The sequence below is a fragment of the Acinonyx jubatus genome, chromosome D2 (genome assembly GCF_027475565.1).
Source record: "Acinonyx jubatus isolate Ajub_Pintada_27869175 chromosome D2, VMU_Ajub_asm_v1.0, whole genome shotgun sequence".
Classification (NCBI taxonomy): domain Eukaryota; kingdom Metazoa; phylum Chordata; class Mammalia; order Carnivora; family Felidae; genus Acinonyx; species Acinonyx jubatus.
This window is the reverse complement of record NC_069393.1, coordinates 85345972-85365036: the sequence shown is the minus strand read 5'-3', so window position 1 is coordinate 85365036 and position 19065 is coordinate 85345972. Positions and strand designations below refer to the sequence as shown.

The window sequence follows — 19065 nt, the reverse complement described above, 5'->3', positions numbered from 1 at the left end:
GCGGTGCCCCCGGCCGGGCTAGCGGGACACCCGCCCCAGCAGGGAGGGGTGTGGGCACCCCCCACGGGACGAGAAGGGCCGTGGCTCGCGGCCCCCGCGGTGGTGCCGGGTGGCCTGTCACGAGCGACACGCGCGTGTGCTCTTGTCGCTTGGCTCCTCGGCGAGCAGAATACAGATCTGGGCCGAGCTCGCCAAAGTCGCCCGGAAGCAGGGGGTGTGGGACGTTTGCCGGACAGCGTGCCGCTTCTGCCTCCTGTACGACAATGTCAAGGCGAAGAAGCCAGCACGGCTGAAGAGAGGTACGAGGGCCCCCACGCACGCGCCCAGGCGCCAGCCAGGGTCGCATGTTCTCCGAAGCCCGGAGCCGGACCGTGCGCCCGCCCCTGGGCAGGGGCCGGCAGCCCCGATGACCAGTGGGGCGGCTCCCGCCGGGGGCCGGGTCAGTGTGCACATGCTGGACGCAGGGGTCCTGCGATGGAAGGGATTCCCGAGCGTCACCGTGACCCGCCGGACCCTGTGCAGCCGGGCCACTGTGCCTTTGCTCTTTGGTCCCTCAGGGTCATCGGGGCTCCAAAAGGGAAGGCACCTGCTGTGAGCAAGAGAACAGAGGCCGCCGTGTCGGGCGCCTGGGGGCAGAGGGCAGAGGGCAGAGGTGACAGTGAACGGGGGCGGGGGGCTGAGGTGGGTGGGGTTTTCTCGGGAGTGTGGGTGGAGGACGGCTCCCCACATCAGCACAGATTCTGGGGCTGATGGGTCAGTGGGCAAGTCCGGTGGACGGTCAGGGCACAGGCATGTACCAGGGGTCTGAGGAGACCCAGGGCAGGGTTGCTGCAGGCTTGGTGGGGCCGGGTGCTTCTCAAGGGGCACAAGCAAAACCAAGAATGTGTTGTCGGGGACGTCAGTGGCACGTGAGCTGCGGCTGAGCCGGCTTTGGGGACACGTTAGCCACCCGCCCAGGGAGCCCTGCACCCCAGGGGTGGGGGGGGGCCTTTCCTCCGGCCCCTTCTAGCAAAGACGCACCTCCCAGAGACCCCTGTCTGCCCCCGGAGCTGGGGGTGAGCCAGGAATCCTTGAGATGTTTTTGTTTCTTTGCTGCAAAAGAAGCACCACGTCTGACCAAGGCTGAGGCTCCGCTCTTTACCCCAGGAAAGAAGAAGAGGGGCGGAGACAGCGCGGCCCAGGACGGCTGGGGCCACTCAGAAGTGACGTCGCAGCGGCAGGCGTCCCCGAGCCTGCTGCGCAAGTTCGCCGAAGTGGGGTTCATCAACGCAGAGGTGCGTCGCTGGTGGGTCAGCGTGGGCGCCTGTGCTTTGTGGAACACTGCCCCTGAAGACCTGCCTCCTGAAGGGACGGGTGCCGAGTAGGGGCACCTTCCTGGTGCGCGAGGGCCCCGTGATTACGTGTCCCCTTTCCTTAGAGATAGTTTCTGCATCGGGAGCCCACAGTCACGTGGGGACTACGCAGTGACTTGCTGTTTTGGGGGGTTGCATCGGAGTGGACGTCAGAAGCACTTTGAGCAAGTTGTAGCGGGGAGAGGTGTGCCATCAGGGGTCAGCACTGGGCCGCAGCACCTGCACCTCCGCCCGCGGGGGCCACGCTCCACGGCACTGCGTAACCAAAATCCTTGGAGCCACGTTAGGTCGTTTCTCCTGGGGTCTGGGCAGCCGGGCTAGAGCGCTCTCTGAATTACTCGGGGACCGTCTGCTAAGTGCCTCCCAAATGCCGGGCCGATGCCGTGAGCTGCGGACGCAGTGACGACTGGGGCACAGCCAGTGGTGGCAGGGCCACCTGCCCGGCCGTGCCAATGCTCTCGGCAGCCTTCAGTGCCTCTGCGCACTCGTGAGGTGACTGGGGGCAGATGCGGCCGGGCGCTGGCTAACGTTGAGAAGTGACTGTGTGCGAGGAATGGCGTGACTTGTGTGGGGCTCGTAGAAGGAGCCGTCTCTTCCCGGGACACGGTATTTGTGGGTGAGGTGGAGGGAGGACCCTTGAGGCTGAGAGGGCCACGGGGCATCACGGGGTCTGCCCACCCTGTGCCTGGCCGCGTGTTTCCCGCCTGGCTCTGCGTCTGTGCCCTGTGACTCTGCCGCCCCTCGCTTCCTTCGCAGGCCACCGTCCACCTGCTGCGCTCAGAGGGCGTGCAGCTCAATGACCACCCCACCCCCCCGGAGGACCCGAGCCAGCACTCGGCCGGCTACACGCTCGAGTGCCCCGAGGACAACACACAGTGGGTCGTGTACCGGTAGGTGGCCCGGAGGGGCCCCGGCGTCCCCGGCAGCTGCCAGCACGGCTCAGCCACGGAGCGGGCCAGGTGGCCCAGGGAGGCTGCGCCCACACCAGGGGCGTGGCTGGTGTCATGTGTGGCCGGCGTGGCAGGATGGTTTGTCTAGTGTGTTTTAGTAGAATCCACACTTTGGCTCCTTCCAGTTAGCGTATTTTGTTATTAGTAAAAAGGGGATACGATGGGTTGGTGTAAGCACTGGGATGTGGAAGGGGAGCGGCTTTCTGTGCGCTCAGAGGACGAGCTGTGGTCTGGGCCTCAGTCACGAGTGTGGGTGAGCAGAGCACTTCACGTAGAACATCCCAGAAGACACAGCACGTGAAATGCCGCGACAGAAACGCTCGTGAATTTGAGATGCTCTGTTAACAGTGATACCAGGGTCTCAGTTGTCTTTGATCTAAAACTAAGTATTTTTAAGAGAGAGGGTGGTAGTGCATGAATATCGGCCCCATGTCGCAGGAGCCGCACACCATCTAACTGCCCACCCGCTAACTGGAGGGGCGAGCCTCTGTCACTAGCGAACAGGCTCCCGTGGAGGCAGCGGGCAGGCGCAGCGTGGGGACACGGCCCGGCCCCTGCGGGCGGGTCGAGGGGACGCAGTGGGTCGCGGCAGGCAGTCCAGGCCGGGGACAGGCTCCGCAGACCAGCGGGCCACGGGCAGACCGTATGTTCAGGTCCCTAATGCCCGTTCGGGAAAGGTCTTGTTTCGAAGGAAGAGCTTGACGGGGTGCGTTCTGCAGGACCTGGATTGAGAGTCTGTCACAGGGCGCCATGGACAGCTGGCTGCGGTGCGCCGAGATAGGGCGAGAGATCCAGGAAGGCTGGATCGTGCAGAACGCGGTGGTCTACGTCCTCAACCACAACCGCCACCTCATCGTGGCCGGGAGGCAGAGGGAGCTCGTGGACGCCTTGGACCACCTCCTGAGCATCGTCAAGGCCACGGGCCACAACAGGTAGGTGTGGCTGGCGGGTCCCGCGTGCGGTCCTGACCCCCGGGGAAGGCTCCGTCCTGCCGCTCCGAGAGACCTTGATTCAGGCCCGGGGACTGTGGGGTCACACACGGGTCCGCCGGTGGGGGTGGTGCCCCGGGACCCTCCCCGCCGTCGTCAGTGCCATCCTTCCGGGAAAGGCGGGTCTGCCGTTGGCTGGTGTCTGACAGTGATTGGGACGTGGGGACGTGGGGACAGGGGGAAGGCTGTGGGGGCACAGGGAGGGCTGCTCAAGCATCCCAGGCTCCGTTCACTAGCCGTGCACCCCAAGCCAGATGCTCACCCTCTCTGAGCCGCAGGGCGGCCCATAGTGGTGGAGGAAGGCCTCGGGCCCACCCGGCAAGGAGCCCCCCACCCTCACTGTGTCTCAGCACGGAGCCGGCCTGCCCCACTCTGTTCCAAACAGAATGATTCTAAGGAAGGTTTGCTGAGACCCGGATCAGCTGGGAAAAATGGAAGCAAAGAGCAACTCCTTTGTACGAATCTCATCTGGTTTCATGGAAGGTTGCAAACGTGCGTCTGTGTTTTCTTACGTGGACGGATGGGAGCCCGGGAGATTGCTGTTTTCGTGAGCTAAAATCGGAAATTTAAAAGCAAGACAGACCACAGTGTCACCCGACAAGGGTGACATTTAAAGACTCTCCTTGTGTGTTTTTTGCTGGTTTGGTTTTTAGTCTGAACGATAAGCTTTAGGTTTTCTCATCAGATACTGAAGTAGATGTGCCAGACGGGGTGGGAACCAGCAGGCTGCGTGCCGGTTTTCATCAGGGCCAATTAATAATGAACACGGAGCCCGAGCTAGAGAGCCCCTCGCTGGGCAGTGAGCAGGCCCTGTGGATGCCCCTCTGATGCGAGTGCCCCAGCGGGGCTCCGCAGATGCCAGCCTCTCCCCTCCCAGCACTGCCGTGAGTTTCCATCGCAGATGGAGCTCAGACTTTGAGTCCCTGGTTCTGGACGTGCGGAGACCGTTTGCAGCAGTTTTCAACGTTTTGGTGCCATAACGTTGCCAGTGAGAAACGTGGGCGTTCTGGCCGAGGCCCATTTGATCTGTTAACCAACCGGTAGAAGTGCCCAGGCCGCGACTGAGGCCTGACGGACGCCCGGCAGTGGGCGCGGAGGCCAGATGGGCCTCTCTGTCCCGCCCCGACGATACCCCGAGGAGCCCGCCCGCCTGGCACGGCAGCGCCCTCTCGCCAGGAAGGCCACCTGTGGCGGGGGAGCCAGGCGTCACCGGAGTGGCCCTCGTCACAGCCAGCTTGCCCTAGGAGGCCTTGGAACAGCTCGGCAAACTGGCGCCGGGACCACAGGCGCCTGTGGTTGGTCCCGGCAAGATGGGAGCCCGGCAAACGCACTTTGTCACGGACTCGTCTGCTTGAGTCTGTGCGTGCGACTGTGTTCTCACCTGCCGGCATGCTCTTTCCAGAGACTTCACTCTGCTGGGGATGCTCTGCAACACTTTGGCTCGAGGCTTGATTATCAACTGGATTCCGACCCAAGTGCCGGAAAAATCTAGAAGACCCATGCGCCCGAACCTGTTTCACACACCACTGGACTCAGGAGCCAGCGCTGAAGTCAGGACCGCGGTGGAGGTAGAGCCCTCGCTGCGCGAGGCCAGGGGGGACCCTCACTCCACTAGCGCAGGTGACGGGTGGCCATTAGGAGGTGAAACTGGCTAGGGTTTTCTACTGCCAGGAAGTGGGGTGCGGGGCAAGGAGGGACAGAGAACATGCATTTCTGTAAGAGGAAGACAGAGAGCCGGGTGTTGTCAGGGAGGGGAGGCGGTGGAGCCGGGCAGGTGGCAGGGCCAGCCAGGGGCCCCCCAGGGGCGCGTGGGGGCCAGGCCGCCCAGCTGCAGGCCTGGTGCCTGTTTAAACCCCCGCCGGTCTGACCACGAGCCAGGTCCACTTACTTTTACTAGTTTGAGTCTTGGCTCGGGCTCCCTGTTCAGAGTTCAGGCTCTAGAACAAGGCCCCATCTGTGTTAGGTTTGTGAGTTCGCCCTGAACCTGAGCACCGGGACGGAGCCCGAGGAGGTGGTGCCCGTGAGCACCCAGCAGCAGCTCCTTGCCACCTGGGTGAAGGCCCGGCAGCTGCTACAGCAGCAGATCGGGCCGCGGCTGGGCGCGGACGAGCAGGTGCCAGGGGCCTGGGGCGCGGGTGGCGTCTGGGAGCTCCCCGGGGCTCGGAGGGCTCGGCGGGCCGGGGCCTCCAGGGCGGACACCTCCTGCTGAGGTCTTCCCTGGTATCCCGCCTGAAGGGGGACAAGCAGGGACCCAGAGAGGAGAGCTCCCACAGACGTGGGCTCTGAGGTCATGGGCAGGCCCTGCCCCACCCCCTGGCCAGCCCAGCCAGCAGACCTGCTGCCTCGACACTGCCTGGAAAGGACCTTGGAGAGAAACCGGCATACCAATGGCTCTGGCTGTCGCCGCGATGCCGGCGTGTCCCAGGGCTCCGGGCCCCAGCGTCCCGGCACCCCCGGGCTGACAGGCGCTTACGCTTCCTTCCCCCAGAGTCCCAACGAGGACATCAACTCGGTGACCAGAGTTCTCGTTGCTCTGGAGATGTACTCCTGCAACGGGCTGGGCCTCATGGACTTCTCCGTGCCCCCCTTGGCCCAGGTAGGCGCCACCAGTGCCCAGAGCCCCCAGCCTGAGGCCACTCATTCGGGTCAGCCGCTCAGACCCAGAGCCGGGGTCAGAGGGCCTTGCCTGAGGCGGCAGACGGGGTGCCCTGTCGAGGGACCCCGTCCTCACCACGGCGCTTACCTGCCCCTCGCAGGGTGCCCGAGCCATTCCACGTGGGAGCCACCCGTGCGCTTCCTCTGCAGTCGGCTCGGGGCGGGGACCCCGGGGGTGGCACGTCAGCCGCGCTAACAGACGCCCCTTCTCCCCTGCCCGGAAGGTGGTGGAAATGGCTTCCGAGTGCAACTGGTCGGACCCCCTGGTGGAGCTGCAGACCCTGACACGACTGACCCACTTTGCCCACATGGCCCACGACCACGAGGTCGCCATGGCCTGCTCGCAGAAGGCCATCCAGATGGGCATTAGGCTCCTGAGGATGTGTAGCCGGTAAGTAGCTGTGGAACGATCCCCCTGAGGCCAGGAGGGGTCACCGGGCCCGAGCACCAGCCCTGGGTCATCCCAGCACGTGTCCCGGCAGCCGTGTCCGTGCGTCCGTGTGCCTCTGCCTGCCAGCTCCTCGTCAGCCAGCACGACGCTGTCAGCCACGGCTCCAGAGAGCCAGGTTCAGAAGGGTTCTGAGGCCACACGAGGCTCACTGGCCGTGAGCGGGACAGTCACGGGCACAGAGGCCGAAAGGGCCTCCCGGGTCACCATCTGCCATCCCCGACAGACAGAGCTTTGATGAACGTAGTTCTGAGTGGGCAACACAGACGTGCCACATAAATTCAGAAGTCACCGAGGAGGTGTCCCAGTGACAAGAAAACCCCCCCGGCCCTTGTCGCCCTGCCCGCTGCGGGCCGCTCGCTCTCCGGAGGCCATGGCTGCCGGATGTCGCGGCACGAGCTCCCGGACCCCTGTCCCCGTGCGGCGCTGGATGCCTGCTTTCCCTCACAGCTTCCGGCGGCTCTCGCGTTCCGACCTCCGATCGGGAATTGTGTTTCTGCGTCTTTCCCCTCGTTGTGCGTGTCAGGCTGTTTTAATTTGTTTCTACTGTGAGTTTTTTCTGTGGTGATGACCGTTTTCCTTGAGGGTCTTGTGGGTTATTTCCTGGAAACCACGAAATCACCGACTCGAGGGTATGAAGAAGACGTTCGTAGTGACTCAGCAGCCAGGGTGGGCGGGCCAGACCCAGGTGTGCCGAATTGCCACGTGAGGCCAACCTCGGGCCGCGTCCACATCTCGGGCTGCCCGCTGTGGCAGCGTGATTGGCAGCGTGGTGGGGGGGGGGGGGGTCTGTCCCCGACTGAGAATCCCAGGGACACAGATGCGTCCGCCATATCTCAGCGGCAGTTCCGGGGCCTGCGTGGGACACACGCAGCGTGTATTTGGGGGCCGACAAATGAATGCCACCTGAGATGTCTTAACACCGCCGGCCTCCAAGTGGCCAGGGTCTCAGACGCGCGTGGGGTCATGATGGGGGCGGCGCGTGCAGGATGGCCCCCTCCGAGGACCCCGCGGCACCACCTCAACCAGCTCTCTGGTGGGTGCCACCATCCCCATATTGCAGGTGAGGAAACCGAGGCAGGTGCAGGTCACGTCTGTGGCCGGAGGCCACCTCCCCGGCAGGCGGCAGAGCCGGGACCGGGCCCAGGCGTCCGGTTCTACAAGCCCACGCTCCCAGAGACCCCCGGATGCAGCCTCTCGGACGCGGCCACGCGCCCATTCTGTGGGCAGGAGCACGCCAGAAACTGCCGGAAGAGTCAGCCGCGATCCCTGTGGGTTCACGTCCCTGAGATGGGCACAGCACCTGGCGACGGGAGCCCCCAGGACGCAGGGCAGCAGGAGAGGCCCCCTCCCATGGGTAGGGCTTGGGCCCAAGTAACAAGGTCCATTGCTGAGAGGTAGCGGGGAGCCTCATCTCTGGCCTGGCTGGTCGCCATAACTTCCTCAAGAATTGGACGCGGTTGTGGCAGCCTGTGTTCTGAGGGCGTGCGTGGGTCCCAGCTGCCCCACGAACAGAAGACCGCGTCACACACTGCAGCAGCCGACTTTCCACCGCACCCCTTCTCTCCGGGTGGGGTGGTGCGTGCCCGCCAGGACCTGCCCTCCTCAGACGGGACGCTCAGGCACAGAGGCCTGGTGTGGGGCAGCGGCGGGTCGAGGGGAGACCCAGTGGCTCTCGTGCCAGCCGGGGGGCTCCAACCACACGGGGGCACAGGAAGCTCCCTCCGAGGGCCGCAGGGCAGGGAGGGGATGGACGCGTGGCTGAAGAGTCCGGCTGAGGACTCTAGTCACCGGCCCGAAGTAGCAGGTGGGGGTGCCAGTGAGAAGGTGGCCCTGCGAGGAAGGTTGGGGTGGGTTCCCAGGACCGTGGGCCACACGACCCGTCGAGACAAGGCTGCCCTCGAGCGACCCCGGAGCTCAGGGCAGCGCCTCCGAGGCCCAGGGGTCCGTAGACTCAGAGGCAGAGATTTCTGGAAGAACACCGAAGCCGTGGATGTCTGTTGGGATGAGGTGGGGCGGGACGAGGCTTCCCCATAGGAGGGGAGGAGAGGCGGCCGGCGGAGGGTGAGGGCCGTCGGAAGCTCGTGGAGCCAGCAAGTCGAGGAACGGGCAGTTGACTAAACCCTCTGAGGAGCTGGACGTTTGGGGCAGGTGTCCGTCAGCCTTGCCCGAGGTACCCGTGCCCACCGACCTGAGGCGGTAGCCGTGGGGGTGTCAGAAGGGCTCCGTCTGAAAACAGAGTAGCTGAAGCACAGCCGTGACGGAGCCTGTCCGTTCTCACCGCCAGCACTGAGGGTCATCACGAGGGGCCCTTCCTCTTGCACGGTGTGGACTGACCTCTCTCAGAGGCTACGGGTTATTTTCTCTCAACAGTCTGTCCTGAGAGGTACTTGGCTTCCACAAGGGAAGTCTCCCACGCTTTCTGACTTCCCACCCCAGCTGGGGGAGACCGAGGGGTGGTCCCTGGTCATGCAGCTCAGTGGCTACTGGGCGCCCACCCGCTGCTGGCCTCCACCCACGCAGGAGCCCAGTGCACTGAGGTGGGACGTGCGGCCGCCGTGCACAGAGCACCTGGCCGTCTGCCGGGACGCCTGACCCCGGGCAGGGCACCAGGGCTCCCCTGCTTGCTACCGGCTCCCCGCCAGCACCTCAGCCACACTCTCAAATAGGGAGAATTCCTCGGGATACGTAGATTATGCGACAACCAGAGGAGAACGTTAAGAAAAACCCCTCAAACTTACTCGAGAAGTTGCGGCATTTAAAAAGTGTGTAGTGTTGTGGAAGAAGGAATAATCAAGGACTGGAGATCCCTTGAAAAGAAATTGAGTGAAGATTGCAGCGTGAGGAGGGGCTCCTGGGCGGCTCAGTGGGTTGAATGTCTGACTTCAGCTCAGGTAACGATCTCACAGTTCACAAGTTCGAGCCCCGCGTCGGGCTCTGTGCTGACAGCTCGGGGCCTGGAGCCTGCTTCAGATTCTGTGTGTGTCTCTCTCTCTTTGCGCCTCCCCTCTTGTGCTCTGTCTCTCTCTGTCTCTCAAAAATAAAACATTAAAAAAAAAAAAGGTATCGGTGTGAGGAAATCTCTCAGGAAGTAGATGAAAAAGGACGCACACAGAAAATGTGACGGAAAAGCCAGGAGCCACACTGGAGCCACACAGGAGGTCCAAGGACCAACCTTCAGAACCCCGGAAAGAACAGAGAGTGTGCTTCAGAAAGAAGTTTGAATGCGGATTGTGATGCAGGAGAGGCTCCAGGGCAGACAACGCCGCCGCCTGACGGACGCTCTCACCAGCGGGCAGCAGGGGAACGAAGTCACCCTCACGTGCAGACGCACCACAGGGACACGTCTGGTCATCACAGATGAAGAGAGTGTCCGAACCGCCTTTGAAAGAAATCCATCTGCACCTCAGCAACTTCTTACGAGACACGTCTCCAGAGGCGAGGGAAACAAAAGGAAAAACGAACTACTGGGACCTCGTCAAAATAAAAAGCTTCCACAGAGCGAAGGAAACAAGCAGCAAAACTAAAAGGCAACCTATGGAATGGGAGAAGATATGTGCAAACGACATGTCAGATAAAGGGTTAGTATCCGAAATCTATAAAAAACTTACCAAACTCAACACCCAAAAAACAAATAATCCAGTGAAGAAACGGGCAAAAGGCATGAATAGACACTTCTCCAAAGAAGACATCCAGATGGCCAACCGACACATGAAAACACGCTCAACATCACTCCTCATCAGGGAAATGCAAATCAAAACCACAATGAGATACCACCTCATACCTGTCAGAATGGCTAAAATGAACAAGTCAGGAGACTCTGGATGCTGGCGAGGATGTGGAGAAACGGGAACCCTCTTGCACTGCTGGTGGGAATGCAAACTGGTGAGGCCGCTCTGGAGAACAGTGTGGAGGTTCCTCAAGAAACTAAAAACAGAACCATCCTACGACCCAGCAACTGCACTACTAGGTATTTATCCAAAGGATGCAAACATGCAGATTCAAAGGGGCACACGTTTATAGCAGTGCCATCGACAACAGTCAAATTATGGAAGAGCCCAAATGTCCATCGACTGATGAGTGGATAAAGAAGATGTGGTATATATATATATACACACACTATGGAATATTAATTACTTGGCGATCAAAAAGAATGAAATCTTGCCATTTGCAATAATGTGGATGGAACCAGAGTGTATTATGCTAAGCAAGATAAGTCAATCAGAGAAAGACAAATATCACATGATTTCACTCATATGTGCAATTTGAGAAACACAGCAGATGAACATAGGAGAAGGGAAGGAAAAATAAAATAAAAACCAGAGAGGGAGGCAAACCATAAGAGACTCTGGAATATGGAGAACAAACTGGGGTTGCTGGGGGGAGGTGGGTGGGGGATGGGCTAAATGGTGATGGGCCTCAAGGAGGGCACTTGTTGGGACTAGCACTGGGTGGCATATGGAAGTGATGGACCACTAAATTCTACTCCTGAAATCATTATTACTCTCTATGTTCACCCACTTGGATTGAAATAAATTAAAAGTTAAAAAAAAAAGAAAGAAATCCATCTGCAGAGTCACAGGAAACATCAACGCAACAGCCTTTTCCGAACACTGGGAGGCAGAAGAAAAATGGCGCTTTCTAGGTGGAAATAATTCGCAGCCTAGATTTTAACCCACTCAGACTTTGAGTCAAGTACGTGGGGAAGGAAAGCCATTTTTAGGCAGACAGGGACCCGGAATATATGTTTCCCACACGCCTGTTTGTGGGAAAGTCACTTGAAGGATATGCTCCAGAAAAACAAAGGAATAAACCAAACGAGAGAGAGATGTGGGATGCTTGGAATAATAAATACGTTCCAGAAAAGTTGTCACCCTGTGCTGCTTGCTGGGAGGGCTCCCTGTCTGAACTGGAGCAGGACGGAGGGGGCTCTGGAGCGAGGGCAGGGAAGACAGAGGACCCGGGGTTAGGTTAGGAAGAGTAGAAAAGGCACGGTGCTAAATGAAAATCGTACAGTGGAGAAAAAGCCAGTGGGAAACTCTAGGAGACACAAAACATGTGCATTATCATGGTGTTCACTGATACTTTAGTTTCGGGCTTAACAGTTGTGGCTACTTCCCAAAAGTGTTACCAGTTTTGGCAATTCAAAAGCCAAACGCTTTTGCAGGGGAGGGGAGAGTCCAGAAGAGAGGAAAACGGCTGTGACAGCAGCCTCGCCCGAGAAGGTGAGCGGTCAGGTGTCACTTGCTGAGGGTCCACGAGATCTGAGCTGGTGTAATGTTTTAAAGAATAAAGATAATAATAGGGGGATTAAATTAATCCTGTAATCATCTATATTAATAAGTTGAGAAGAGGGCAAAAGGAGGGTCTGAGTAGTTTAAATTTTTAATTTTCAAGAGAGAGCATGCACAAGAGGGAGAGGGGCAGAGGGAGAGAGAATCTGAAATCTTGTTTTAAAATATCTATTTATTTTGAGAGAGAGAGAGAGAGACAGCGCGAGTGGCAGAGAGAGAGGGAGAGAGAGAATCCCAAGCAGGCTCTGTGCTGTCAGGGCAGAACCTGACAAGGGGCTCGATCTCACGACCGCGAGATGACAGCCTGAGCTGAAATCAGGAGTGATGCTCAACCGACTGAGCCACCCAGCAGCCCCAGGTCTGAGTAATTTAAACTTCATCTATCGTCGTAAGAATTCCACAGGCGATGTGTGCAGCTGATAACATTGGGAAGTCAAGTTAGATGCCAAGTTTTAGAGGCAAGCCTATGCCTACTAGAGGAGAGGACTAAGCGTTTAGAAGTCATTCCCTGCAGGGAACAGCGCTGCGAGCTGAGTAGACGTAGCGATGCCTCCCCGTGTGCAGGTACCATTTTGATAAAAATTGACAAGTTATTTTGAAAAGAGAAACTGCAAAGACATTCTTCTAGAAAGAGTCAGCACCTGAACGCTGCTGCATAGTCGTTCTGTTGTTGGGTTGAAAGTCGCTTCGCTGCTGGTGGCGGGCGGGCCAGGAGGACTCGGTCAGGGCGGCAGGGTGTAGGCTGTAGGAAGTGTGGCCTTGCCATTCTTCTCCAGTGATTCTTAAATTGAGTTTCATTTTGGAATGAAAAATCTTATGTAATACAATAAAAGAAGGTAAAAATAGAAATTTATGCAAATAGTAATAGGGAAAGTGGAGGTACCATAAAAATGTAATTTCCCCTTCGACTTTTGAAAGCTCATTTATATAGCATCACTGCCCTCTAGCGACATCCGGAGTCACCGCACTCAGCGGGATTGCCCCTCGTACCCCGGTCTGTGGTTCTGACCGTTCATCCAGCCTGCTGGCTTGCTAGCTGTGTCCAGGCATGCTCCTGGGTGCTTGGCAGCTGGAGAGACACGGCCCCTGGTTCTGGAAGAGATGCCCACTTGATAGTGATCTTGCTGGCCACTCAGAACGTTGGACCTTGTGCCTGGTCAGGCAGGATACATGGTCACATTCAGCCACATGGCACTCGCTGCAGATGATTCACTGTTTAAAGAAAATGACACGTATTTCAAATGTTTATGCTAATCTCTCCACTTTGCAATTTATAGGTAGAAGCTCTAGTGTGGAATTGGTCACAAAGTCATTTTATAATAGCAATGCACAGTAATAGTAAATTTTTAGTTCTTGCTGAAAAATAGTACAGTTTCTAATCAGTATTTTCATCGCTGAGTGTTTAATTACCAGAATAATTTTCACATTCACACTATCAGTATAAAGGAATGTCCACTAATAAGAAATTTCATGCAGATCCTTAAAACAGACACAAAATAGATTAGATAGTCTAATTCTAGATAGTCTAAGGTTATTTGGGACATCTCTACTTTGTTCAGCATTTTCATTTAACATAATCATCAATGTTGGGTCTTTATAGAAATTTATATAATATATACAATATATTTATGTAATTAATAATTTATATATGTGTATATAATATTAAATATCTTACATATTTATATGTAAGATATAAATATTATATACATTGTATATTATATTATATTTATCTATAAACAAATAAGTATATAATATATAATAAAATAAGTCATTTATAGAACATGTTTATTTATATGTAAAAGTCCCTTTTCCTACCATTTCTGGCCATTACACAGTAACAGTTACTATACTCTTGTGCTGTGAGAAAAAATGGTAAAGCTTGGCAAAATACATGAATCAATCATTGCCAAGCATTGGACAAAAGGTGATCCAAAGAAGAGATTTCTGTAAAAGGGAACATCAAACGTGGCTGCACGTTCATCCCTGCTTTCTGTGGGGTGGGGTTGGAGGGGTGTTCAAACGTCAGCGTTGGGAAGCACAGCCCAGACAGAAGACACACTGGGACGAAACAAGGACCCGTGCCTGGGGCTACTGAGACAGCCGGCATTTATCAGATATGATGTGAGAAAAGAGATTACTGGACAGAGCTTGTATGTTCCCAGGCACTGAGGTGCGACTTCTAAGCTGCACAGAGATGCTGGAAGCCATCCGTGTTGAGGTGTTTGAATTGGCCGACCAGAGTCAACTTGCCAGGCGTTCAAAAAGACCATATACCTTAGGAATAGGGCTGTAAGGGCCACTCTAGACTTACCCCACAAAAGCCTCATTCAAATCTTCATAGGATAAACTGAGGCACCAGTAAATTAACTGCCCGTCAGAATGAACCCCAACATCCCATTAAAGGAAGGCAGCAGCATCCACACTCAACAATACAGCCCTTGCAGTGTCCAGCATAAAATAAAAAAACTACCAGACGTATGGAAAAACAAGAAAGTGTTCTCCCATACCAGGAGAAAATACAGTCAATAGGATAGAAACAGTTAACAGATGCAGATATGACACAAAGTTTGAAATTAGAAGACAACAAATTTAAAACTTAAAACAGCTGTTATAAATACAAGAAAGCATTTTTAGTGGAAAAATTAGTGTACAGGTGGGGAATTTCAACAAAGAAATGGAAACTGTAATAACTAAGTGGAAATTCCAGAACTAAAAAATACAACATCTGGAAATGTTTCACTGGGAGAGATTAACATCTGAATGCTGAAGAAGTGGTAAGTAACTGTGAATGCAGCTCAACCGAGTATTGAAACCAAAGCACAGGGAGAAAAGACAGAAAAGCAAAATGAACAGAACTTCAACGACACGTGGGGCAGAATCAAGTGGCCTAACCCAAGGGAAATAGGAGTCTCAGGACAGAGGCAAGAGAGGGAGGCAGAGATACGTATATTTGAAGATAGAAGAGTTTAATTTTTTTCCGAATTGAGTTAAAAACATCAAGCCAGAGATCCAAGATTTTCAATGACTCCAAGCAGGATAAACACAAAGAAAACCACAGCTATTTTCACCGTAGTCCCATTGCTGCCGGCCAAAGGCAAGAAATCATTGGAGAGAAGTCGGAAGGCAAACGGGTGCGTTGTGTGTAGGAAAGCAAGGGTGGGACTGCAGACTTCTCAGCAGAAACAACGTGGACTGCCTAACATTTTAAGGGTTAAAAAAGAAAAAAAACCTGTCAATCTAGAATTCCTGTAAGAAGAGCCTGCAAAAAATGAAGGCAAAATCAGGGCATAAGATAAGCTAAAAGTAAGGTAGGTAATCCATTCCTCGAAGAGATGCCAGAGGAAATTCTTCAGGCTCAAGGAAGACAGCAGGCGGAAACGTGGTTGAAGAAGCCGGGAGAACACGAGGTGGTGAATGCGTGGGGAGCGCAAATGACTCTCCCCCTCAGTTCTTAAATTCTTTAAAAGGTTTTGCCTTTTTAAAACGGAAGTGCGTCGCGTGGTGGGATTCTTAGTAAATATGCAAGTAAGGTGCGTGACCGTGAGAACACAAGTGACAGGAATGAGGCACGTCACAGAATACTGTTCAGGGGTTTCCCACCGCCTGTGAAATGATACATTAACCCAAGCTACACTGTTAAGGATGTACGTTGTAATCTCTTGAGCAAGTACTGAAACAATAGTAAACAGAAGTATAAGTAAAAATCCAACAGGGGAGACAAAATGGAATACTGAAAGGTCATTCACTTAGCCCAAATGAGGGGGGAAAGCAACAACACATGGGACAAACGAAAGCAAATGGAAGATTCCGCCCCAACCACACCGTGTATGTACCAAGCGGAAGTGAGCCGTCACTCCAGTTAAAGAGCAGGGTTTATCCCACGGAATACAGGAAGCGTCTGAGACCCAGCCAGAGGCCACGCTCTTCAAAAATAAAGACTCAGGTGGCCCGTGGAGGGAGTCTGCCCAGGAACTGTGTGTATTTCTCTGGGAATAAATACAGGGCCCCCCGAGCTGGGTGTTGGGGATCTGGTCCCCTCCAACACGGGATCCCCCTCCCGGGGGCGATGTCTCCGTGTGTGTGTGGTGTTACCTATGCACAAGCCATGGCAGGGCCGGGGTAGTAAACGTTTCGGGAGAGGGTCTGGCATCCTTGACAACGTTTTGAGTCGAAACCGTACCGGACTGAGCTCCCGGCACAGAGCGGAGGCCCTCTGAGACCAGCACACGGGGGCGCAGGGAGCGGAGCCCCGTTGCTCCCGGCGGGGCTCGGCCCTGCTAGGAGGGGCTCGCCGTGCCCACCTTTTGCTGCTCCCTTCACAGATTCGTCATTTAACACGCCGGTTCGTGGTTCTGTGGGTTGAGTGCGCTCAGCCAGTTAGCTGCGGTTTGGGGGCTCGCACGAGGCTACGCTGGATGCCCCCAGGACTTGTTCCCCTCTCTGCACAGCACCTGTCTCCCCGAAGAGCCCTCCTGCCCTCGTACTTCTCTGTCCCCAGGGTGGAGACTCAACTGGTGGCCGAGATGCTGAGCACCACAGCCTGCATCCAGGGCAGGAGCATCCTGGAGAACCTGAAGGGCAGAAAGCAGCTGCGCCTGGCGGCCGCGAGGTCCTTCACGGAGGGCGCCAGGTGCGCCATGCCGGGCTAAGTGGCCAGTGTGACCACGTGGGCTGTGGGCTTGGCGTGCGTGCCGCCTGTGGGAGGTAGACGGACCGCAGTGCCGTGGGGTGAAGGGTACGGGGCTCAGTGGGGACTGCCACTAGCGCTGGCCCTCCTTTGTGACCCTGTGGCCGGGGCCATCTCGCCCCTTGCGGTCACATCCACTCCGCCCCATGTTCGAGAGGCCCTCGGGCACGAGTGGGTCGCCACAGGCCACATGGCCGTCGGGGGGAGGGAGCGCCTGCGTCCGGGGTGCTCCGTGGCGCCCAGCCGTGCCCGCTCCCCGGTAAATCGAGAAGCTTCCCATGTCGCTCCTGCATCGTTGGTGTCTACGCCGCTCCAGCCCAGGGATTCCCTTTCAGGTTCGGGGGCATTGCGGGGAGCAGCGCCCTGGTGATGCTGGCTGTGAGGCAGTACTGGAACACCTGGCTCCCGCTCCTGTCCTCCGCGGCCAACAGGAGGAAAGCCAAGACTGTCGTACAGAGGCTCATCGGCATCATCAATAAGACAGAAGCAAAGAAACAGGTGTGCCATGTGGGGCCACGGCGGGGCAGGCGTCCTCCGGAAAGGGAGGGCGAGATCCCCAGGGAAGACAGACCCCGGGGAGCCATGGAAACCAGGAACACAAGGGCCAGCAGAGGAGGGGGCCCAGAGGACAATGACGTCCCTGAAACCCGGCAGGGCAGACACGCAGACCTCTCTTTCCTCCTTCCTCCCCTCCAAGGGGACACTGACCGTTCCCCAGAAAGCCCCAGCAGGGGAGGGGAAAGGACAGAACGGTAGACTCAGATGGCCGAGGAAAACCACAGAAACCTCTGGGCCAGAGCCAAAGTCTCGGCCTGACGCCACCCCACAGGCGCCCCGTCGCCAGGGCGCGTGTGGTCTTGGTACGTCACCACCCGCGGCTGGCCCCCTCTGTTCACCTGGGCGCAGACCCAGCTTCAGAGGGCATGCGGAGGTCAGTGAGGGCTGTCCCGCCTGCTGACCACGTGTGTCCCCTGCCCCAGGACTCGGCTTCCCGTGGGGACTCCAGCACCTTTCCCGTCCACCCAAGAAGGCCAGGCTCAGACCTAAACCTGCAGTTTTCAGCAGGGCCTTTTTCTAAGGGAAGGTCTGCAGGTCAAAGGCTTTGGCAGACAGAGGTCTGTGGTCAGACGGCCTAGGGTAGAGCCTGTGGGCGGAGCTTCGTGGGCCCTCAGTCCGGGCCCCAGCAGAGCCCTCGGAGGCCGGCGGCCAGACGAGCTGTGGGAGGTTTGGGGGGACAGGACGAGCTGGGGGAGGTTTGGGGGGACAGGACGAGATGGGGGAGCCGCCCTCTGTGCTGATTCCAGAGCCAGGCCTGTGGCAGGAGGGCCCACAGCTGTGCGTAAAATCCCCAAAACTGTCTCTGGTCGGGGAGACTGCTGTTCAAGAGGCAGCAAGAAGAAAATTGAAAATCAGAGCCTCATAGAAGAAATTGGCTATGCTTCCTATTTTCTTACAAAGATATTTATGACCTCTGATGGCCTAAGCCAGGTGTGGGCAACCCCCGCCCAGGGCCAAATCTAGCCTGTCTCCTATATTTGTAAATAAAGTTTTATTGGGACGCAGCCATGCCTGATCATTTACATATTGTCTGTGGCTTGGCTACAACAGCAGAAGGGAGTAATTGTGACAGAGACCATGTGACCCACAAAGCCAGAAGTACTTACTCTCTGGCACTTTACAGAAAAAATTTGCCCAGCCCGGGTCTAGACATTTATAAAACTCACCTAAAGTTCAGTTCTTTCCAATGGGCTTTTTAAAAAGTTGTGATCAAATATACATAATATAATTACCATTTTAACCATCCAGAAGTATATGATTCAGTGACCTTAACTATATTCAGTGTTTTATGGCCATCACCAGGGTCTGTGCCTGCAACTTTTTCATCATCCCCAACAAGAGCCGTCCCCATGGAACAACAGCCCCACTCTCATCTCTATGAATGGGAAGACTCTAGGTTCCTCACTGAACAGGAATCACACAGCGTTTGTCCTTCTGTGTTCGGTTTATTTCACTCGGCATGGTGTCATCAAGGTTCATGTAGCAGGTGTCAGCATTTCCTTCTTTTTTTATGACCGAACGATACTCCATTGTGTGGATGGACACCATTTTGTTTATCCACTCATCTGTTGCTGAGCATGATGGCTTCATCCTTTCCACTGTTGTTGTGACTAGTGCGGCTACACACGAGTGTGCAAATATATTTATGTCCCTGCTGTCCGTTCTTTCGAGTCTACACCTAGGAGTAGAATTGCTGGGTTATATGGTACTTCTGTGTTTAACCTTTGAAGGAAATGCAAAGCTATTTTCCAAAGCAGCTGCTCCATTATACATACCCACCAGCAGCGTTCCAATTTCTGCACATCCTGTCAACACTCGCTTCCGATTTAAAAAAAAATTATACCCATCCCAGTAGGTGTGAAGAGATACCTCATTGTGATTTTGATTTGTATTTCCCTGATGACAAATGATTTTGAGCATCTTTTCATGTGCTTATTAGTTATCTGCATATTTTCTTTGGAGAAATGTCTGTTCAAGTCCTTTGCCCATTTTTGGATTTTTGTTGTTGTTGTTGTTGTTGTTGAATTGCAAGAGTTCTCTATATATTCTGGATATTAATTCTTTATCAAACATCAGATTTGCAGATTTTTTTTCTCCCATTCATTTGATTGCCTTTTCACTCCCTTGATGGT

General features: G+C 55.7%; 1 protein-coding gene across 7 annotated transcripts in view; it reads left to right on the top strand.

Moving 5' to 3' along the window:
• CFAP46 (cilia and flagella associated protein 46) overlaps positions 1-19065 on the top strand; it is a 95786-nt gene that overhangs the window by 23294 nt on the left and 53427 nt on the right. For all 7 annotated transcript variants that reach the window (XR_003421383.2, XR_008292032.1, XM_053207019.1 and 4 more), the window contains exons 15-24: positions 169-299; positions 1147-1274; positions 2109-2242; positions 3022-3234; positions 4694-4859; positions 5255-5404; positions 5780-5887; positions 6171-6337; positions 16187-16318; positions 16711-16873. Coding sequence is in view for 5 of the 7 variants with exons in the window: in XM_053207019.1 (XP_053062994.1) it covers positions 169-299; positions 1147-1274; positions 2109-2242; positions 3022-3234; positions 4694-4859; positions 5255-5404; positions 5780-5887; positions 6171-6337; positions 16187-16318; positions 16711-16873 (1492 nt within the window). In the remaining 2 variants the exon portion in view is untranslated. The remainder of the gene's footprint in view (positions 1-168; positions 300-1146; positions 1275-2108; positions 2243-3021; positions 3235-4693; positions 4860-5254; positions 5405-5779; positions 5888-6170; positions 6338-16186; positions 16319-16710; positions 16874-19065) is intronic.